We start from the raw sequence: 23,794 nt of genomic DNA, 5'->3' as shown, positions 1-23,794 counted from the left end.
ACCGAAATCCGGCCCAACCCAACATATCTCCCACCACCAAGCACCGTACAGCATAACAGCAGGCCGAAATCTCAAATGGGTCGAATCACAACTGCTCAACGCAGTAAGCTGAAAGCATATACGTTGGGCCGAAAGCCCGAAACTGCCCCCGCACAAAGTAGCGACCCAAGTCGAAATTTGACATCCGTTGGGCCCGCCAGAGGCCCACCCGAGGTCGTCCCCTCCCCATTTCCACCTCTCGCTTATCACCTCCCAAAACCACTCATCGTCCGCTGCTTGGCGGCCCCCCTCCCCACCCCGGCGCCGCGCCACCATGGCCACCGCCACGGCGACCCCGCCGCAATGCTGGCGAGGGCTCCCCGCTTCTGCGCGCGCACGCCCGCCTCTCCTCTCCCCCCTCCGCGTTCACCCCCTCGCCGCTCCCTTCCGTCCCCCGAGGCCCCGCCCCGCCAGCACTGCAGCCAGCGGAAGAGGAAGGCGAGCCGCCCTGGCCTGCTCCCCGAGGTACCGAATCCGCGCGGACCAACACCCCTCCTGGTCGCGAGCGGCGTTCAGCCACGGTTGTCGCGGTCATCGAGCTGGATTTTGATTAGGTTCCTTCTTTCCGATGTGCTCGTGCATCAGGTGTACGCTGGAGACGGCCGGCCCGGCTGGGTTCGATCCTCTGGGGCTCTACAAGGAGGGCCCGTCGGGGTCGGATGCTTCTTCGCGGTCGCCCCTGTCGACCTTCTTCGGTATCCTGGCGCCGGTGTTCGGGAGCTCCAGCGGGGGTGGCGCCAGGAGGGACAAGGCGTCCTATGGCCGAGGAGCAGCAGGTTGCAAGTTCAGAGCTATTACCTTCACTTTTTTCAGGACTAATGCTTAGGAACGAGTTGAATTTTCATGTGGACTATGCAACAATGCTATCGTTCTGCACAAAGTTGGTTAGGTTAATGTGATGGTTTGTTAGCTTATACTAGTAAAATTTGAAGTGAATCTTCTTGGAACAAAACATTGGTACCACGCTACTTGTGTCAAAGTGTCTAAAAATTATGTAACCTAATTAGTTCTGTAGAGAGATGAGGGGCAAAAATATTGCCAGGTTAGTTTGTGGTTTAAAGCAAATCTTATCTGTTTGGACTTGACAAGCCCACATAACATCAACACCCATGACTTAGAACCGGAATTCCTTCATTGTAATAAAAATTGGATCTGTCTTATGAGAATTCTGTAGAAATTATCAGCATTTTTTTTTGCCTCATATCATGCCTAGATTTTCCAATTGTTTTCAAAATTTATTTGCCCTAGCATCTAGTCACTGCCTCTTTGACTTCTGGATTTTAAAGGTTTAACAGCTAGGATCTGTTCTGGTCATGGATTTGCTGGAATCCACTTCTTTAGCCAGTTAGACATTGCTGTTTAAAATGTGTCTTAATCCAAGTAGCTACCTTTTGAGCAGCTGCAATCGAGGATAGCTCCATTGACATTGGTGACTTCTTCAAGGGCCCTCTGCCTGGGAAGTTCCTGAAGCTCCTTGGTTTTTTGGCCTTGTCTCGACTTGGTGTGTACATACCCCTGGGTGGGGTAAACCGAGAAGCCTTTGCTGGGAACCTTGACCAAAACAGCCTGCTGGGCACTTTAGATTCTTTCTCCGGTGGTGGTATAGGTCGTCTTGGAATATGCTCCCTTGGCATTGTACCATTCATTAATGCACAGATTGTGTTTCAACTCCTTGCACAACTGTACCCAAAATTGCAAGACCTTCAGCGGAAAGAAGGGGAAGCAGGAAGAAAGAAGGTTCTTCAATATACAAGATATGCCTCTGTTGGTTTTGCAATTGTCCAGGTTTGATACCTCCAAATATATTTGAGCTTTTAATGCTGATGTGGCTTTAACAGTAAAAATCTTGTTATCTCCTATGCTATGGTATTGGTTTAGGAATGGAAATTCCATGAGCTCTTCTTTCTTTTTAAATTACGTGGGATGACTCAAACTTATGGTTAATAAATTGAAACTTCAAGAGCACTATGTGACACTTGAATTGCCTTGTAGTTAGCTTGGCACTACTTACCAGAACTCTTCTGTCTAAATCTCCATAATCTTGCATTTTTTACATGCAAAACGAAAATGACACTTGACTTGTTTGAAACAAGTCATGCAACTTAATAAAAATATATCGCTATATCAATAGATGCTATGCCTAGATTGTTCTTAGTTTTAAAAAAGTTACAACTGTATCCAACTGCAGGGCAAAGAACTAATGAGCATAATGCTAAGGCCCTGTTTAGTTTCTAAAAAATTTCCTACAGTACCCGTCACATCGAATCTTTTGACACATGCATGGAGCATTAAATGGAGTTGAAAAAAATAACTAATTAAGTGGTCTAACTGATTAGCACGAGATGAATCTTTTAAGTCTAATTAGTCCATGATTAAACATTATTTGTCAAATAACAACGAAATGTGCTACAGTATCAAAACCCAAACTTTTTCGCCAACTAAACACACCCTAAGTGTCATTTTGTCCTGCAGGGCAAAGAACTAATGAGCATAATAACATAGAAGAAAGGGGCTCGAATTTGTTTACACTTTACAGATGCTAACATTAACACAACAACAAAGCCTTTTAGGCCCGATGAAACTGTAGCAGCCTAGAGTTGAACCCAACGTGATGCTAACATGTTTTTGGCAAACTTCCTGTATTTCTTTTTTTGTTACAGAACTGTGGGGGTGTTCCCTGCAGTGCAGATATATTAAAAATCAATGGTTAGGTATGTACAAAAAAGGGGAAAAACAAAGACACAATAGGTCAGTCTAAAGGATATAATCTACCGTTGCTAAATGCTAAGTGTGAGGTCTTCTAGGCTTCTAGCATGAATATGCAGAAGCTGTCTGTAAAGAATTTTACCACTGCAAAAATTTCCAAGTTTCCATGCACCAATCTAAATAAAGGATACTGGAAGTTCATTTTTTCATTTCCAAATTACCTGTACTACTAAATTGCATTAAAAAAGAAAAAAAATATAGCGTACACAGTTAACTTTAAACTTGCCATCTCAGTATATTTTTGCTACTGTTGTGCTTAAATTGTATTGTAGACTTGTAGTAAACAAATATGATATTGTCTTATTTGCTGTGTCTTGTCAGCTACTGCTTTGTTGCACAGAATCATCGGGTGAGAGGATCTTAACTCGAGTGTTTGAGCTGTGACGAAGCAGCTTTTCTGGTGTTCTTGTTCTTTATTTATAGCCAATGATTACAACTAGATAAGGCCTAAGAGGCCAGGTAAACATGGCCGTGGTGGCGCCTAAAACTCAGGCATGATCACCTAGATGCATGCTTTGCTAACTGCCTAACTACCTTAACTGAATCCCCTGAATAATAGCTCAAAGATTGATTGATCAACTCTTAACTGATGACGCAACAGACTGAAATAACCGACCTTGCACAGAGGATTACACTAACATGCTTGGTGTGTTATAATGTGCTCATTTATTATGTTATCAATTTACCTTGAATGCAATTTTTCATGTTAATTTTATACTGCGATGCTGTCAAGAATAAATATGTATATTTACTTCTAGGCTATTGGACAAGTCCTTTATCTCCGTCCTTATGTGATTGACTTCAGCACAGAATGGGTTCTAACCTCGGTGACATTATTGACACTTGGTTCAGTCTTTACTACTTTCATTGGTGAAAGAATATCTGATCTGAAACTTGGAAACGGAACATCTCTTCTTATATTTACAAGTATTATATCGTACTTGCCTGCATCATTTGGGAGGACAGTTGCACAGGCATTTCAAGATGGGAACTATGTTGGACTTATCACAATCATATTGTCGTTCTTTTTGTTAGTCCTTGGAATTGTCTATGTCCAAGTAAGTAAATTTTCATTCTTCAAGATATTTTTACACATTTCATTTCAATTTTCTAACTGCCCAATTCATATCATCTGGATGATTTTCAGGAAGCTGAACGCAAAATACCCCTGAACTATGCTTCTAGATACAGCAGTCGAACTGGGGGACTTCAACGATCTGCATATCTACCATTTAAGGTTTGAGACTTCATATAACTTTATTTGAGCCGTGAGTTTTGCATATGGACAGTGTGATTTGATTTGACATTACGGTACTACTTGTGATGTGAAATATTAGTCTTCTGAACTACCCACTAACTTAGATGTGATTAAGTTTGGTGTAAATTTGTGTACATCTTCTGTTGCATTAGTGACTTTCCATATCCATTTCGTAGCTGTGGTTTTGTGCTGGATAAGAGTAGATCTGAAAGTTTGTTTGGGAAACTATGTGTTATTTGCAAACATGCTGTACTCTGTTACAAGAGCTTCTAAACATTCGCCTCAGTGGATTGCATTTCAGTACTAGTTTATAATGTTTTTCATAATTATGTGCGTTGAACTGATGCTGGGGCTAAATTCTCCATTACCCCGATACGTCCAGGAGACCACGTATCCCGTATTCGATACGTATCGGATACGGATACGCCAGGGATACGCCGGGGATACGTATCCATCGCGTATCGGCATACTGGGCCGCAATGGGCCTTGAAACTCAGGTTTGTATACGTATCTGTTGCCGTATCGGAGAGCAGAGAGAGGAGCGCGCGAGCTCGAGATCCGCCGCCACGGGAGGAGGGAGGATGGAGGTGCGGGGCACCAGAGCCGAGCCGAGCTCGCCGCCCGCCGAGACCGTCGAGGCCGCCGAGGCCGCCCGCCGGGGAGAGAGCCAGAGAGGGGCTCCGGCCGCCGCCGCCCCGAATCGAGGGAGGAGGAGGGGGCAGGGCTGTCCGCCGCCCCAAATCGAGGGAGGAGGAGGGAGCAGGGCTGTCCCGCGCCTCCGCTACACCACGAACCGCGCCTCCGCCCCGCGCCGTGGCCGCCATGGCCGCCGAGGGAGGGAGCAGGGAGGAGGGAGGGGGATCCAGCGCGACGAGGGAGGAGGGCCCCCGCGCCCCCGCCGTCGACCATATCCGGTGGCCGCCCGCCGCACCTGCCGCGCCTGCCGCCGTCTAGCCCGGTGCCGGCGAGGGAGGCCGGAGGAGCACCGCCGCCGGCCTGGGGAGAGTGAAGGGAGGAGAGAGAGAGAGTGGAGTGCGACGGGGTTGGGGGAGTGGGTGGATAAAAAATGAAGTGTATGATATGTGGGACCCGCAGTTAGTAGTTGATATGCTGGTGCCATATTTCTTATGAAATACCTAGGTACTAACATGAATTGGCTCCATTCTGGAGAAGCCATTATTATTATTGGTGGAGGAAATATTTTGTGGCGCTGCATTATTATTATTATTATTTTATTTTTTAAATAGTAAACGTATCCGCATATCGGGTTTTTTAGAAAATTGCCATATCCGCGTATCCGTATCCTTCCGATACCGATACACGTATCCGTATCCGTGCAAGGACAAACAGACAATCTAAATTATCTTTAGATATCATGTATGAAATAGGACTAGATTTGACCAAGCAAAGAGTTGGAGCCTTCTAGGTTGCTCATAACTAACCTGTTTATCTCAAGTACATGAATGAAGTTTGTTAGGTTTCCCACATTGAAAACTAATGGTTGGGGAGCAAAACATATAAGGTGGGGCTTCACCTGTCAGGCTAGTCTTTTGGGTTCAGTTAGGACCGAGGCATTAGTTGGTTGTGGGTTTGGTCGGGCGCTGCCTCATGGGTATAGCGAGCTTGGCCAAATCCTCTGCACTCTCTAACAAAGTTGGCCCCATTGCAACCCCCAGCATTTTTTGGGTTCCTAGCCTTTGAAACTCCTCACAATTGCCCTGATTTTTACCTATTTTTTTGTGGGCAACCTTGCAAAGTGCATGCAAACTACCATAGGATGATTGGATGAAGTAATGACTTAAGTACAATTATGAACAGGTCAACAGTTCTGGTGTCATGCCTATCATATTTTCAACATCTTCGCTGGCTTTGCCTGGTACTTTGGCACGGTTCACTGGCTTGGAGTTTCTTAAGAAGGCTGCCGTAGCCCTTAATCCAGGAGGTAAGTTGTCTAGATTTGTAGTTTGCTGAAGGCTGCTGCATTTTCCTGAGAATGCTGAACTCGTGAATTACTGGTTGACAAGTTAATCCTAATGTTAATTTCTTCTGTAGGTTCTCTGTATCTTCCAACCAATGTATTACTTATAGCCTTTTTTAATTACTATTACACATTTCTCCAATTGGATCCTGATGATCTTAGTGAGCAATTGAAGCGGCAAGGTGCTTCAATTCCTCTTGTGAGACCAGGGAAAAGCACAGCTGCTTATATTAAAACAGTGAGTTCTTACACTTCGATTTGACTACATGCTTTTCTTCGATTCTGATGCACATATTCCAACTTGTTACCTAATTCTTGTAATGTGGAATCTATGCATATATAACTTCAAATTGGATGTGTTCCCCTTAACAAATAAACTCCCGGGCTAACAAAATCCTACCTAGTGGATAGGGCTGGGCAATCAGTATATCAGGTTTTATTCGTTCGGTGTCTCAGTTCCTGAACTTACGTGTGCTTTACCACTAGAAAATTATTCAAGCATTGAACATCTGAGACAACCGAATTGGAGAAGAACAAGATTACAAGAAAAAATGCCAACAGAACATCTCAGAAGCCAACAAGTTCATGATTCTGGCAATAAGAACTATGGACGTACGGTTCGCAAGCCAACAACAATTTCGACATCAGAGAGATCGATGCATGCCTCCTACACTCGTACCCCTTACCAGCTTGCTGCTGCCGTGCCTGCACATTTGCTGTGGTCTCATCCTGCTCACCTCGTGCTGCTTGTGTCTTACCCCATTGTATGCCGCCCGTACCCTGCTGGCCACGCGCTACTCTAGCTAAACTTCTCGATGCGGCCTGCTCTCTTCGTGCTGCATGTCACCACTGCCACCAGATGCGGATATATGAGTGTGAATGCTTGGGATATAACTGGATAAGGTTTAAAGGAGAGGGCGTGTGCGGTAAGGGAGATATGATCACCTCAACATTTATGTGGGCATCATGTTGCTGATGTGGGCGATCAGAAGATTCATGGAAGTTCGGGGGCGTCGGTTTGTTGGTGTTTGTGATCTGGCAGCCGGAAAAGAGCCAAAAACCAAATAGCACAGAAATTGGAACCAAACTAGAATCGATTACCTTAAAAACTGACAATTTCAGTGGTTCGGCCTTGTTAGGTTCTTTGGGTTTGACCATTTTTCACCCAACCCTACTAGTGGGGACTGGCAAAGTTATTTATCAGTGTCCTAAGTCATTATAAATTTGATAAACATGAAGATAAATTGCCAATAGACCTGGACAGGGTGTTAATGACTAAGAAATATGAAGATGGTACAAATTGGCATGTCCTCTAGCTCCTGTATGGTGTTTGGAGGTTTCCATAAGGTTGGTTGAGTTTGTGAAAGTGCTGTGTGAAAAATGATGTTTTAAAAAAACAGTAGCTATTCCGTGAGATAGCTTTCCATATTTTGCTCAGCATATGGTTTTGTACTTGATTATACTATGTGGCAACAATAGCATATGACAGCTGGGAACTGGTTGCAGATGGTAGTTTTGGCTTTTTGCTTATATATATGTTTTGGTTGCAACTTGCAGTATGTTAACTATTGTGGAACTTGGCCACATTTTAAAAGGCATTCATTTTTTTATTTAAAAAAAAGCTGGCAGAAATTGCCCTGCATCCTGCCCATAACAACTTGGTTCAATGTTAATCTGTGAGTTTCCATCTAGCCCTGATCTTATGTTATATGTTACTGAAATAATTTTGTTATTGCAGGTTCTCAGTCGTATATCTGTCCTGGGATCTGCGTTTCTTGCTGTGCTAGCTGCTGGACCTTCTGTGGTTGAACAAATAAGTCACTTGACGGCATTCCGGGGATTTGCTGGTACATCGGTGCTTATCCTTGTTGGATGTGCAACTGACACAGCTCGGAAAGTTCAAGCAGAAATAATTTCCCAGAAATATAAGAATATCGAGTTCTATGATGTTAACCGTTTTGACCAATAGTTGATCTCACTGGTCGTTCTTTTCAACCTGTACTTAACTTTTCAATTGTGTAATTGAGCTTTGGATTCTTAGCTAAGCATTTTATCATTGCCACTTGGATTTTATTTAAATTCTACTGTGTATAGCACTGAAATCTATACTTGAAGTATACAAGCATTCATCTGTATACTAACATAGTAACATGTCAATACACTCAAATCGTAAAACTATGGATCATCGTTTATTATTCAAAGTTCATGTTGCTGTTGATGTTACATGAATTTTTTCTTTCAGAAAAAGGAACTTACCCTTCCATGTTTGTTGTGTGTCTTTATAGCATCAACTGAATGATTTGCTTATTGGTAAAGGTTTCATTAGAAAAGGTGACATAGACAGGTTAAAAAAGGATGGAGAGCTGAGCACAACTATTCACTTTTGTACACATACCTTTTTTATTGGGAACAAAACTGTAGCAGAATGCTTTGTGCACGTGCAACGAATTTCTCATCTTATGTGGATACCTCTTCTAATTTTCTCTCTTTTTTTAATCTTGCTATTTTATTACTATGTGACTAAGTGCTGCTTCTTTGTTTCAAGATCTATGTTTCACTCTTGTGAGAACCGCCCAATTTAATATTATTTTAAGCGAACCGCCAATCATTATCTTTTAGATGAGAGTTAACACGTATTTTGCCAGAGAGCGTGCCACGTGTTACCCCACGTCTAGAGACACGAATAATCGACACGTCATTCGTCTAAAATAATATTAAATCCGGTAGTTCCGGTATGTGCTTCAACATACGTCCAGAATTAGTATATATACATATCGTTTACAACCGAATACATCGTCAATGAACCACAAAGAGCAGTTTTACCTTACCAGAGTTTAAAACTTAATATTACAAGTTCAACATAGGAAGGTTCAAACTAATCTCCATTACAAGCCTTAGGCTCACGGAAGTCATATTATACATAAACTTAAAAATTATTATATTACATGCTCTCACAGAGTTCTGCTGCGAAAAAAACTAAAAGATAATGGTGTCTTGCTCAAAGACACCATCACAGGCTCAACGACCTACTCCTCCCCCGCACCTGGATCGGCGGAGTAGAAGTGGCCGAACACCACTTCTGATTCACCTGCAACTAAGTTTAGAAGCAACTTGAGTACCAAGGTACTCCGCAAGACTTACGCGATTAAATAAACAAGGATCATGCAAAGGCTTAAGTAAAGGCTTTAGGGTTAAGTAACTATTGAATAAGCAGGAGTTGTCTAGACTATCACCTAGCAAACTTAATTAATCTGGCCCAACCCCCAAAATATTTTAGTTGATTAAGAGAGTAACATAATAAACATAAGGTCATCACTGACATGAATCCAAAACCAACAACACCGAAACTCTCTATGAAGAATTCGACGAATCAAGAGCTTGCTCATATCCGAGAGCGCGGCAATTCGAATTGATTATAACCTTGCAAGGGTGTATTACTTTACCCACACGATGCGAGGACCATGCGACTCATCCAACCGATCACGCCGGGCAAGGGGGTACTCACGTCAACCGTTCTCAACAAGGCTCGACCATTAAACCTCACACCTAACTTACGATTAGAAACTTAGTTCCACCAGGGACATCTCTAAATTTTTCTACACATAGGTCCACCTGGGGACACACTAAGCCTCTCTGCATAGCCCGTAGCCACGTATCTAGGACTGCACATCAATGATCAAGTCAAAGAAGGTAATTGGCTCATCCGTACTATTATATTGGATATGTGGTAGCACGGAAAGGTGCTCAAGTCCGATGGCATCCACTCAGTCCTTAATCGATCCAAGCGGACTATGCCCATGTGACTTCATTCTCTAGGCCCTACCATTCCGCTCGAACCTCGATACTACCAGACCATACAACCAAGCCGGACCAGTGCGATCAAGGGTAACCGGTAATTGTGATCCTCCAAAATTATTCCTGTCTAGCGAGCAAACGAAGTACTTTAAGCAGGGCTAAGCATCTAGTCAGGTTAAGTAATTAACTAACTAACTAGTGCCAAGAACAAGGATGACAAATCAAGGATAATGCCCGCAGATAGGTACAAGAATGCAATATATATATATATATATATATATATATATATATATATATATATACACACAACATTACCCGGTGAGATAACTAACTAACTTATATTAAATATCAGTAAGAAATCATGCTTAGCTGCTTGCCTTGGTTAACTTCGGGCTCGACCGCGAACGGGACTCCGGGCTCAGCCTCAACGGACTCGGTGGGCTCCATGGGTTCGACCTCCGACAGATCGGTCACTATAATGCATGAATGCGATGCAAGAATTAAGAAATAAACTTACACAACAAGCATAAATCATGGAATAATTTGAGAATGCAAAAATCATTACAAGAAACTCATGAAAATTGGATTTGCAGGAAAATCATTTTCCTATAACTAATCATAAATAGATCAATTTTCAACTACTCGAAACAAGGTAAATCAGAAAAGGCATGCAAACATACCCAAACACATCCAAGAAAATTATCATAGATACTAGGCATGAACAGAAAGCTGACAAAATTGGTTTTACCATTTATCACTTTCCAGCCAAAAGTTCTGCATTAAACCATTTTCGGACAGAATAAACGGAAACACACTAAAACCCTAACAAACAGCAGTGAAACATACAAAATAACATTTTTCCTAAGTAGATCTCAGCGATACGAACCCAACTAAACAAGTTTCGTATTTTTCAGAGCTATACACAAATTTCTACGCATTTTTCAATTTTGCAGATAAATAAAATGTTACAAAACCCTAGCAAAATGCTAGGCGCACCCGAGGGCAGCCACCCCGGCCACCGACAGGTGGGCCCAGGTGATGGCGAAGCTCACCGGCGGCAGCACAGGCGGAGAACGGCGACGAGGCGGCGTCCCGGCGGAGGGAGGCGGCGGCGGGCGGCGGCGCTCGTCGGGGAGGCCTTGCGGGAGGGGAGGGAGCCGGGTGAGGAGGGGAATGGGTTGAGGAGAAGGGGATGATGCTCCCCATGCGAGGAATCGAGGAGGGGTTCACCGGAGGCGACGAATCGCGGCCGGCAACGGAGCTCCAGGCGGCAGCATCAATGGCAGCTGGCGGGTACGGGGGCGATTCCGGCCAGGGTTGGGCTCAATCGAGCTCGATGAGGATCAGGGGAGGTGGAGGACGAGGCGGGGCAGGCTCTGGCGTGCGGAATCGGGGCGAGGTGCGGCGGGGATGGTCGGCATGGTGACGGAGCAGCTCTGCTCGGCTCGTGCGCGAGGAAGAAGAGGAGGAAAAGGGGAACACGACAGCGGGGAAGGATAAGGACGGCGACGGTGGCTGCAGATAAGGACGCGCGCGCCCGGAACGAGGATCGCCGACGCGTGTTCCAAGGATGGTCACCGGCGAAGCCGACACGCGGCACGCCGAGGCAGAGCAGCAGCGGACCGTCCGCTGCCCAAATTTGGGGTTTTGACACTCATGACACTTGACCACCGTTCAAGCATTATGTTAACATCAGAAACAATAGAACCATGAATGAATATTTACAGTTGGGAGGATTATGAAAATTTAGGAGCTTTAGCTGCTACATGGAGACTGGTGTCATCATTTGTTTAACTAACTACTCTCCCACTCAGATCATTGGACTTTATGGATGTAGTTGATTTACTATTCTGAGTCGTGTCTGCAGAGAAATCAGGTTTCTCTGGCTGCTCGATCTTTGTTTTTTTTTCCTGATGAATTTAATACAATTGGACTCCAGCCTGACCCAAACTATGTTCTGGGTTTTTCAGAATGCATCAAGTATGTAATGTCATGTTGACATATCTATGGCTCTATGCATAATCACATCCTAGTTATTAATGCTAATATTAGAAATAGATTATTAAAATGGTAAAACTATTATTTTTCAGCATTTGGCTATGCTTGGGTGGAACTTGTGTTTGAATAGGCCTAACAAACTAACCCTCCTTTACTCCTTTTGCTAGAAAGAACCATCTATACACAGTTTGCATCATAGATGTGCCGATGGACCAATGTGTACTGCTTAGAACCAAAATGTGTACTGCAGGTGCTTACAGTGCAGCATCCTGGGTTGCTTGCTACAAACTTCAAGCCATTGACTTGGTGGAAGACCGATTTCAACTTCGTGACTATATTCTGACTTTCTTGTTTTGGCTAGCTATCACCTGGCTGGTGCCAATGGGCATTTGATGTTAGCAACTCCTTGCTGCCGGAATCTCCTGATTGTGGGATGAAGGAATTAAAGAAATCTGTCCTATGGCTTCAACCACCATCTATCTTGAACCTTTGTTACTGTCCAGCAATTCCTTGATTGCCCCACCCTCACAGATACTGTAAGTGCAGGAGGTAAGAGATCAGATGCACCCAGAATCCTAGATGGTATCTTGTAGTTGCTGATCCAATTCTTAGAAATATAGCACTTTGTCGACATTTGTCAGGTCATTCCTCCTTAAATTAATTATTTTTTTACGCATGATATACTTGTTTATGAGTAAAGTTTTGTTGTGTCATTTTTCGAACATGAAAATAAGAAACAGCTCTAGTTATTCCTGCAAATATATAATTACTGACTAGGAAGCTATTCACATGTCGGACAAGCTCAAAATGGAAGTGATCAAGGACTGCTGCTAATTGAATCACAGAAATGAGAACTGTAATGCTGTAGGTAATCTATCATCATTCATTCTTCATTCCTGTTTTCTGTACTAGGAATTTATTAAAAATATCATGTTATGGAAATTGAACATAATTTTTTCTTTACCTTTTGGATCTCAATAAGTAAAACTCAATCATACGCAACTCTCCTGCGTGTTCAAGGAAAAAATATGAATTAGAAAAAAAACTCGACTAGCAGGGGAAATACTGCCCCTACAGCATTGCACTAGGAAGAAACCTCAGCCAAGTAGGCCGAGAAAACCCCCAAACCCCGTTCACTCTAAAGGGCCAGGCTGTAACTTAGGAACCACTGCAACTACCTCCCCTGGTAGGAGGGCCCAAACCAGCAACAGGGGCCACAGACCGGCGCGCTGCCACTATTTTTCAGGTTGCCAGTGAGGTTTTTTTTTTTTTTTTGCTATCACCAGGATTTGAATCCTGGTTGGTGTCTTTCTCAACTGGAAGCTTACCACTACACTACAGGAGTGTTGGCAAAAAAATATGAATTTACATGCATGCTACCATTGAAAGAGGTGGTCATTAATAGTGTGTGATGCTAATCTTACAGTGAATAGGCTCTCATCAATGGAAAAGCTTTTCACCAGATTCCTGTACATTCTGTGAACAAAATATCCCTTCCTGAATACATGTCATGTTGGCCTCAGTATTTTGGTTCTAAATAGATGTCATTCTGTGATTTTGAGATAGACTCTTTTCTAACAACCTTTTTTTTCTTATGCACCTCTTTCTACGATCCATTTTTATTTCTTAAGCCTTGATGACTTAAAGTTGGTTGTATTCATTTGGCTTGAAAGTGGCATCAGGAGGTATCTCCAAGTAAATAAAATGTTACAGAAGAAATGTTAGGGACAAACTTCTGTTGGTAACTCTGGTGTGATGCAAGACTAGAATTATCATAATTCGTGGGGTAGTCTAGAAATACACGACTCGCCTGTTAGGATTTATGGTCCCTACCATGGGCAGATGTATTTCTTGGGGACATTTATTCTGACATTGCTGCCATCAACATTATGGAAAAACATTTGTGCTATTTACCTTTTTTATCATTACTTGAGGTAGCATGTTGACAGTTAAGGAACTTGAAAATATGTGGTTTTATTTATTTATTTATTTATATTTATTTTTCTCGAACACACAGGAGAGTTGCTTATCTCCTGGAGTTATGTTACACTTTTTCACATGAACTCTGGAAGGATAAGGTAGCAAAGTTAGGAATACAGACAACAGAAAGGATGACAGAATATAAGGCTGAAGTTTTCACCGTGCAAGAACACATTACTATCTAATCTTACTGTTTGTGTAAAGTGTAAGCAGTAACCACATGAACAGGGTGACGGGCTGACGGCCCTAGCATGCCCAAGGGCAGCTCCATTCATGGGCTGCATATGACAATGCCATGCTATGCTAGTTTGGGTGATCACCGATAGAGAAATTAGGCTCTGGCCGATCGTTTTGTGCTTTTAAGAAGATTGTTGCGATCTTTGAGAAAGGAAATTCTGCTGCTTGTGACCTAGAGCTGGATGAGCCTTCCATATTCTGTCGCCTCTCTTCAGTGGCATTATCATCAATCAATGAGAAAAATGACTTCCACCTACTGCTCAAGCCTCTTTCTGCCGTCTTCTGTCGGCTAATGTGCCTCCTCCATGCAGACTGAATGAACCTGGCTGCCCATGTTCTCCATTGGTGTGAGTAGAACCGGAAAATGTGCTGCAGGTGCTTGGAATGAATAATCCTGAATGTGCTGGCCACAAACTTCAGGTCATCTGCTTTCAGTGAGAATGACTCAAACTAGGTGATTGTTCTGACTGTTCTTGTTGATAATGGGTAGCTGTCACCAGAGCTGGGAAGCAATGCCCATGTGAGCAATTCCTCACTCCAGAAATCACCTGGTTTTAAGATCGTAGATTTGAAGATATCTTTCTTGCCACCATCAGTTGTGCAGCTCTCTAGCTTTCCACGAAATATGAATTTCATCACCTTCACAGGTTCTCCTTTGCGGATGATGTGGGTGCCCTCAGTACAAAGGAGATAGTTCATACGCTCACAAATAACATCAAGTAGTTGGTGGTCCATTGCAGAGAAGAGTGGCACCTACAATGTCGATTGAAATATTATGGCTTGGTTCCTCGTTCAAATATCAAGTAGAGTTGATGGTTGATATTATTGCAGAATATTTTAGCAACAACCAGAATACCACTTACATGTTGAACAAGATCGAGGCATAGCCACTGTTTTATGTCTCGACGAAGATCAACAGGTAGCTGTTTCAGGATTGAGTCCTGTTCAACTCCCTGTGTTGCAATCCACTTGTACTCCATGAACTGACATATGCGCTTTTACAAATCATCAGGTATTTGATGATCTGTCATCCAATCCTCCATTTCTATTCTCTGTAGCCTCCAATCTTCTGCATTTTTTGGAAGAGATCTCATATAGACCTGTGGACATTTACTTTTCCTCATTAAGATCTACTATGTAAGTATATGTTGTTTGCAAGATGACTATGTACTACGTTTGTGATGATAAGTTACCATCATGCTGCCAATTAGCTGAGCAAACAAACCAATGCTGAGAAGAGTTAACCCTATTGCAAATAAGTTTTCACCAATGTAGGAACTTGTCTCCAGTGGATTTCCATACGTTCTGACACCAAATCATAAAAAAAGGCATTTCACTCTTCTGGCATTATAACAGCTCTTTCGCAAACATTGTAAATAGTCTGAACTCATTTGTATGGGTGATTTGTTGCATCCCATGGAGAAATGTGTTCTTCACGTCGAGCTGATGAATGGGCCAGCGGTGGGAGAGAGCCAGCAATAGAACCGTGCGAACAGTGGCAGGCTTCACAACTGGACTGAAAGTCTCATCAAAATCAACACCAGGGCGCTGAGAGAAACCACGGAGAACCCATCTGGCCTTATACCGCTCGAGAGAGCCATCAGCTTGGAACTTATGTTTGAAAATCCATTTACTAGTAACGATGTTGGCCCGCGATGGGCGCGGGACAAGCTCCCAAGTGGAGTTCTGTTGGAGAGCACGGAACTCCTCCTCCATAGCAGCGCGCCAATTTGGATCGGCAAGGTCGCTGCGATAGGTCTTCGGGATCGGGGACAATGGATCAGCATGAAGAATTGATCGGGGAGGCATCCAAAAACCGCTCTTTGCGCGGGTGCGCATGGCGTGGTCATTGACCACTGGTGTCCTTGGAGCAGCTCCCTTAGGCAGGGGTGGTGAGAACGAAGGCTCCGGCAAGGGCGCAAAGCTCAGCGGACCGCGAGGGGCGCGCCGGGTGTAGACTCGCTAAATGTCCCGCACGGGGGGCACCCAGTCGGTGCTAGGGGGACGCCAGCTATAGTCGAACTGCCGGGGGCGGCGTGTGGCAACGCAGATGAAGTGGAACCACCGGGGACCACATGTGGCAACGCGGACAAAGTCGAACCGCCAGGGGCCGCGTGTGGCAACACGGCATCTGGTGCCGCCCGTGGCGGCGTGCTGGCTGCAGGGGGTGTGCCAGGACGGTGCTCGATGAGCAATGGGCTCGAGCCAGCGGTTGGGCTGCACTCGGCGAGCAACGGGCTTGAACCAGCGCAGTGGAGAGGTGTACCTGCAACCACAGGGGGCTGTGACGGTCCAATAGGAGCCGGCACAAAGTTAGTGCTATCCAGAAACTCGAAATCCGCAGGGGAGATGGGATGGGAATGCTGCTCAGCGAAAGGAAAGGAGGTCTCGTCGAAGATGACATGACGAGAGATGATGACCTTGTTGGTGGCAAGGTCAAGACAGCGATAACCTTTTGTGATGAGCAGAATAACCCAGAAAGACACACAAGGCTGAGCGAGGGGCTAGCTTGTGAGGAGCGGTGGCGGAGAGGTTTGGGTAGCACGTACACCCGAAAACACGGAGATGATCGTACTTCGTCGCGGTGCCGAAGAAGATGAGGTGTGGTGTTGCGGAGTCGAGTGTTTTAGTGGGTAGCAGGTTGAGAAGGTGGGTGGCGGTGGAGAGTGCTTCCACCCAGAAGGATGGAGGCGCTGATGCGTGAAACAGGAGGGAGCGAACAACATTATTAGTGGAACGAATAATGCGTTTTGGGCGGAGGTGTATGGGCAAGACATGCGCAAGTGGACGCCATGTGTCAGAAAGAATGTGCGGGCGTTGGAGTTGTCAAACTCTTTGCCGTTGTCGCACTAGACTGCCTTGACTGTGACTCCAAACTGAGTTTGCACATGAGCGAAAAATGAGTGAGAGTGGTATATGTGTCAGGCTTGAGCTGTAAAGGAAAAGTCCACAGATAGTGCGAGCGATCATCAAGAATAACAAGATAATATTTAAATCCAGACACACTGACAACTGGAGAGGTCGACAAATCACAGTATATGAGATCAAAATTATTTGACGCACGAGATGATGATGCACTAAAAGGGAGGCAAACATGACGCCCAAGCTGACATGCATGACAAATAGAAGACCCGCCATCATTGGAGCACGCCGGGAGGAGGGAAGCGAGCTTGCCGAAGGCTTCGCGACTTGGATGACTGAGGTGACGGTGCCAGAGGGAGGCGGTGGAGGTGGCGAGCAAGGAGTGAGCATTAGCCGGAAGGTGCAGTGGATAAAGCATCCCGGAATTATCAGTTTCCTGAATAGGAGATCCTTCATAGAACAACCAGAAGGGTCAAACTCCACAGAGCAATTATTATCGGTAGTGAACTGACGAACAAAAATAAGATTCTTAATAAGTTGGGACGGAACCAAAACATTATTAAGGCGTAAGAATTTGTGGAGGTCAGTGGAGCCAGTTGCTGTTACGGGCAAGAGAGAACCATTACCGACAACAATAGAGGGAGTGAAAGACTGGGGTGGTGAAGAATGAGACAGGGTTGTCAAATGAGAGGCCATATGAGAGGAAGTACCTGAATCAAAATACCGCTCCATATTCCATATTCTGAGGCTGGTTGAGCGTCGAGGCGAGCGACTGCTGGTCCCACGATGGAAGTCCAGCGAGCGGGTTGTAGTAACTCGGGGCTGGAGTAGACCGCTGGCCGGGGTAGGGGGCACTGGGAGTCAGTGGAGAGGTCGAAGGTGGCTGTGGAGGCGCGGCCAACAGGGCTTCTTGGTAGGCGAGCAGCGCCTGCTGCTGCTGTTCTGGAGGGCGTGCTGGGGGAGGACGGGTGCCCGGCCATATCTGGATAGACCCTGTCCAAGGGTTCCAGTAGGTCGGTGAATATTTTTTTATTTTTAACCTATTTTTCAATTTTATTTTAAAAATAACCCACCCGGATATATATTTGCAGATCTAACCCTTTTGGTCGCGCTGGTCTGCGTGGCGTGACAAAAACACGCTGTCGCGCCACATGCATTGGCGTGACAAGATGTGCCATGTTGGCACGCTTCGGAGCGCTCGGAAGGGGTCTGCCAGCTTATATTCCACATGTCAACCTTGTCACGCCACTCCCACCGGCGTGACAGTACAGCCTTGTCACGCCACCCCCTCTGGCGTGACAAGGTCTGACTTTAGAAAAATCATATCTTTTTCATACGAACTCGGATGGAGATGATTTGTATACGAAAATTGTAGCTCTCAACGAGATCTACAACTTTGTAGTTTTGAATTTTTTCATTTGAAGTCATTAAGATGGTTAAATAATTGATTTAAACTTTTGATAGCCTATTAAGCACTTTACCTCTATCGGATCATCTCTAACTTGACATATTTATCATGGTTCTACAAATTAAGTTCTATATAATGTTTGATATATGAAATAATATGGACTAAATAATAAAATAATAATAGTTCGATAAGAGATACAATGAGAAATCAAACTATATCATCCTTGTGTATGAAATATAATGCAACACCCTAGATATTAATTATAGCTATAAGCTAGATCAAGTATTTTTTTGAAAGATTAAGATCTTAAAATATGATAACAGTTTGAAAAATATACAAATGTGTAAGTTTTATACTAGTAATTAAGTGGTTTAGATGAAATGAGTACTTTGTTGTTTTCCATCTTATGGCCTTCTTTTCACTGTATCTCCTTTGGTCAGCGCAACACTTATCGATTGCACTGCTTGGTTTGGCTAGCCAAGATCATCGCTCAAGGTGCCTCTATGGTCCCACCACTCTAGATATATATTATATTAATAAGCAAGTGTTGTTATAGAAAAAAAAGAGAGCCACCACGTTCGTCGAGAGGGTCTAGAAATTTATACATTAATCTAAAAAGGAGAAGGATTTACACAATTGGATTTTACGAAGAACTAATGATCTAAACTGACTCAAGAGGCCATATCATATACAATTGAAAAATATCTAATTTCATAATTAAAAAATTAAAAAATTAGAATATAATTATAGAGTCCATGCCGAATACAAAAATTCGTCAGACTTTCCCACCCAATCAAGACTACGCCGTATGGCACGTCTAATGGGGATCAAAACAGGTTGATCCTAATAGATGGAAGTAAAATGATGGGGCATGATGATGGGGTCAAAACAACATAATATATGGATGCAAAAGAATGACACAATTATCGATTGTTTTATATGCTTATTTGTATATGTGCTTCCAACAACGTCAGGGACCGTAAGAAATTCGGCACAACGGTAGTAGAGAAGTCTCCATATAGGTGGTGGTGGCAAAACGGTTGTACATATGCATATGTAACTTCGGAGTTGATTTGTACAAAATAGATATAATGTATATGCACGTAATTTGATAGGCAATGTGAAAATATGTATAATAAGACTTAGTGATGTATAGTGGTTGAAGAACAAACTCTAGGGGAACAAACAAAATAGCCTGCTACAATAAAGTATTTATAATAAAAAAACAAAACGTAGCAAAACTAGCCACGCTATTAGCATGGACCAACTCACAAGTTAAAGCTATAATTAATAATACCTAGAGTGTTGCATTATATTCCGTACTCAATGATGATATAGTTTGATTTCTCATTGTATATCTTATCGAACTATTATTATTTAGTCCATATTATTTCATATATCAAACATTATATAGAACTTAATTTGTAGAACCATGATAAATATGTCAAGTTAGAGATGATCCGATAGAGGTAAAGTGCTTAATATGCTGTCAAAAGTTTAAATCAATTATTTATCCATCTTAATGACTTAAAATGAAAAAAACTCAAAACTACAAAGTTGTAGATCTCGTTGAGAGCTACAATTTTTGTATAAAAATCATTTCCATCCGAGTTCGTATGAAAAAGATATGATTTTTCTAAAGTCAGACCTTGTCACGCCAGCGGGGGTGGCGTGACAAGGCTGTACTGTCACGCCGGTGGGAGTGGCATGACAAGGTTGACACGTGGAATATGAGCTGGCAGACCCCTTCCGAGCGCTCCGAAGCGTGCCAATGTGGCACATCTTGTCACGCCAATGCATGTGGCGCGACATCGTGTTTTTGTCACGCCACGCAGACCGGCGCTACCAAAAGGGTTAGATCTGCAAATATATATCCGGGTGGGTTTTTTTTTAAAATAAAATTGAAAAATAGGTTAAAAATAAAAAAAAATATTCTAGGTCGGTCAAGTCCCGGACTGCTGGCCCCCCTTTGCACCGCCAACAGGCTGCTGGGAAGACATGCCTGCGTCCTTCTTGTTGGAGGGCTTCGCCTGAGCGCCCCCGGAGCCAGAGCCAGAGCCGCCGCCGCCGCCCTTGGAGTTGCTGGTGCCGCCAACAGGGGAGGGGGCAGCGGTCTAGGTGGCGACAAGCGAGGTCGGTGTCGCCGCCTGGTGTGCGAAGGTGAGTTCCTCCAAGCGTAGGGCCTCCTTTGCCTCAAGGAAGGAGGGAAAGGGATGGTTCCGCCGAAGGTGAAGACCAATGTTGGCGAAGCGCTCGTTGAGGCTTCTAATGAGGTTAAGGATGAGAGTCCTATCCGAAACGACCTCGCCGAGAGCGCCAAGATCAGCGGCCATCTGCTGGAGACGCCTGCAGTAATCCGTGATGGATAGATCACCTTGGGAGAAAACCGTGGATTTCGGCGTCGAGGTAGAGGGTGCGCATCTCGCGGTTGCCGAGGAACTGTGTTTCCACGGCGACGCCGCGGAGATGGCACCCGTGGAGATGGTGTCGGCGAGATCATCGGAGATGAACCCAAGGATCCAGGACTTCACGATGCAATCCATGCACGCCCAGTTAGGTTGGGCAGCACTAACGGGGGCGTTGAAGAGGACGTGGTCGCGGAGGGAGAACTGATCCCTCCAGCGAGTGTAGTTGCCGGAGACGTCGAGGGCGACGGGGATCAGACTCCGAATGTTCTGGACCGCCACCGCCTACGTGTGAAGGTTGACGATGGCCGCGGCTTCGTGGAGCAGCAGGGAGTGGTGGAGTCTCGGGGGCCGGAGTCAGGGCGGCGCCGTCGGCGTCCCGGTCGTCGTCAGAGGGGAGGGCGGCATCGCGCTTGTGCTCGGTGCGCGCTAGGGCATCGCGCGCCTTGGCTGCCGTGGCGGCCTCCTATTCCGCCTGAATGGCACGGGGCTAGAGTAGCCGCGCGTGCCGCCCGGCCTTGGGCCTTGGCCTCGGCAGTAGCGTTGGCAGCAGCCTTGGCGGCCTCGGCTTCCTCGGCGGCTGCAGCAAAGGGGGTGAGGGACCCGGCCATGGAGGAGATGGCGGGTGCGGCGGCACAGCAGGGTTAGCACGCGCAGCGCGGTAGGAAGCCGGGGCGCGCGCAGGGGAGGAGGGCGTGGCGCGGCAAGAGGCCGGCGCGCGCAGGGGAGGGTGGACGCGGCGCGGCGGGACTCAATGGAACATTGTGTTTCCCAGCATGTTTTCTGTCGACCAACTGCAAGTATATAGTATACTAGAAATAATCGCGGCGTTGCCGCATATGGCCAGTGTGTGTGTTTTAGGATTAGGGTGATTGGATGAGTATGTAGGTTAGCTATGCGTCGATGTAGCTGTCGCTATATATATTTATGTGTGTTTATATATTTGTATCTACGGCATATATTGCAAGTATGTTATGTTATTTGTGTATCTTCATTTCAATTATTTATATATGTGACATGATGTACTTGTATGTGCGAATGTACGGAATATCATATACCATATATAGTGAAGTACTATGCTATTTATATGTATATACGTGATTATTTATGTTCAAGTATTTGTACTACAGGTTAGCGTTAAATAAAAGAGTCAGGAAACAAAGCGTAAGAAAAAGGGTATGGATTTATAGGATTTGATTTTAGATTTTCTTTTTGTTAAGATGGAGGAGATATTTTTTTAGTTCATATGCGAAATAAAGTACACTAAATCATATGATATTTTAAGTTTAATGCATAGATCTAGTCATTAGAAACTCATCAAAATTGGTTTGGTATTTTTATGATTTTTCTATGATTTTGTATGAATTTTGAAAGATCTCTAATTTAAAAAGGAAAAATAAAATCGTATTAAAGGAGAAGAGTCTCACGGGCCGTTTTTGGCCCATTCCAGGCAGGCCGGCCCAGCAAGACAAAAGATAAGCCCATAAGAAGGCACGGACTGCGGGTTGATTTTGGTAAAAGTCGAGGATTTTTTTGAAAAATAAACCGAGAGAGGAAGTAGGACTGCGGGTTGATTTTGCTTAAGTATGAGGGCTTTTTTGCAAAAAAAAGCCGCGCTTCGCCTGATCTGGGCTGTCCACGCGCTCGATCCGACGGCCGAGATCGGCCGGCGACGTGGCCACGTTAGTTGGCTATCGTTTGGTGCAAGAATCGTAAGAAAGAGATTGATCCAACAACCTGGTAGAATGTTATTATGTTAGACCTGATTCTGTGGCTTCTTATATGTGCTTTAAACGCCTAACACCGATGTCATTGTTTTAATCAGTTCCCTGAGGGCTAAAGCACATTGTTCGTTCATGGCATGCTTAATCTTAATCCTCATCAAGCCATCTCAATACTTTTTTCTGCAATCACGGATGTCTTAGTATAATTGAAGAAAATAAAAGACTCACATGACTGGCGACCAAATACAGAAATAGGTTGTAGATACTTCCAGTCCACCCATTTTTAGTCAAAAAGCCCACTGTTCTGATAATGTCTACGCTGAGCTGAATTACAATGTATAATCTAACTGCAGATTGGACCAAGATTATCAGAAACAAAAAGGTGTCGATATATCTGAAGCTCAAAGAAGGCAGGATTGCCCACACAAGGATCTGCACATGTGAGGAAGGTGCATTAGTATTCAACAATAACACATAAACCACTCTCTTCTGATTGCAGTTGTGGAGTTCTCTGAAAAAGGACACCACCTGTGGAACAGGCAATGCTGCTGCGAGGTCGATGAAGAAGTTCGTTCTGATGTATCTGTATGCAATTCTTTTAGGATCTGTGACAAGCTCGCCCTTGCCAAGCATTATGGAGCCTGGATCAATATATGCAGTGAAAAATCTTGTAGCAATATGAACTACAAAGAACATGTCGATAAGAGTCCAAAGATGTGAGCACGATGGCAAAATGGTGGTATAGTTTCATGCGTTGGGGGTATGCACTCTCAACGGTTCGCAAGAAGAAAAATAGAGGATCAACACATTGAGAAGCTACACGGGTGATGAGGAAAGCGCGGTTCCATATCAGTACAGTGTTGCCTCCAGGGTCTAGAATCCAGTTTTGCCGGCATGTCCAGTGTAACTTATACATTGTCTTGTTTCCAGTTGTATCAGCTGAGCCTGTTGCTGTTTTCTGTTGTTCGCCTCTTCCATCCGTCCTGCTTGGGTTAAAACTGTGGAGATGGAAATTCATAGCAGAATCATGTGCTAGTACTTTTGAGGGTATATAGAGTTCTACATTAGGAACCTGTTCATTTGATTCCTAACTAATTGTGAAGTCTGCTAAACTAATGCCTAGAAGCAAGTTGCACTTGTTTATGAGACTGAAATTGATCTTTTTTCCAGTCATTGTAAAGCACCAATACATGTATTTTGTAGCAATTACTACGCTCCTCTTATACTTTAAATTGACAGTTCAGAACTTGTCTATGCAAGGGCCCTGAGTCGATAAAAAGATCATTCTTATATACATGATGAATGAAAAGAATGTGCCTATCAATTAGACTTTCAAACATACTT

General features: G+C 44.3%; 1 protein-coding gene and 1 long non-coding RNA gene across 3 annotated transcripts; both read left to right on the top strand.

Moving 5' to 3' along the window:
* The first annotated feature begins 265 nt into the window (after nt 1-265).
* Nucleotides 266-8,236, top strand: LOC120711930 (preprotein translocase subunit SECY, chloroplastic-like). Its single transcript, XM_039997607.1, has 8 exons — nt 266-504; nt 625-815; nt 1,439-1,824; nt 3,564-3,863; nt 3,953-4,042; nt 5,882-6,005; nt 6,116-6,279; nt 7,780-8,236. Exons 1-8 carry the CDS (start codon nt 314-316, stop codon nt 8,008-8,010), a joined length of 1,677 nt encoding a protein of 558 aa, XP_039853541.1. The 5' UTR covers nt 266-313; the 3' UTR covers nt 8,011-8,236.
* Nucleotides 8,237-11,493: 3,257 nt separating this feature from the next.
* Nucleotides 11,494-23,593, top strand: LOC120711931. 2 transcript variants are annotated; one of them, XR_005690546.1, is made up of 4 exons: nt 11,494-12,702; nt 14,363-14,571; nt 14,699-15,063; nt 22,804-23,593. It is a non-coding gene; the product is annotated as an uncharacterized LOC120711931 (long non-coding RNA). The 2 variants fall into 2 exon arrangements; XR_005690547.1 differs by having other exon boundaries at nt 14,699-15,188.
* The last annotated feature ends 201 nt before the right edge of the window (nt 23,594-23,794 follow it).

Source organism: Panicum virgatum, chromosome 6K (genome assembly GCF_016808335.1).
Source record: "Panicum virgatum strain AP13 chromosome 6K, P.virgatum_v5, whole genome shotgun sequence".
Taxonomy (NCBI): domain Eukaryota; kingdom Viridiplantae; phylum Streptophyta; class Magnoliopsida; order Poales; family Poaceae; genus Panicum; species Panicum virgatum.
The sequence above is the reverse complement of the archived record's forward strand: the minus strand, read 5'-3'. Positions and strand labels throughout refer to the sequence as shown.

Excerpts from the sequence above, each read along its gene's own strand:
- LOC120711930 (XM_039997607.1), top strand. The coding sequence starts at position 314 with ATGGCCACCGCCACGGCGACCCCGCCGCAATGCTGGCGAGGGCTCCCC. Across the intron at positions 4,043-5,881 it reads CTGCATATCTACCATTTAAG|GTCAACAGTTCTGGTGTCAT; the intron begins GTTTGAGACTTC and ends AATTATGAACAG. Across the intron at positions 6,006-6,115 it reads CGTAGCCCTTAATCCAGGAG|GTTCTCTGTATCTTCCAACC; the intron begins GTAAGTTGTCTA and ends TTTCTTCTGTAG.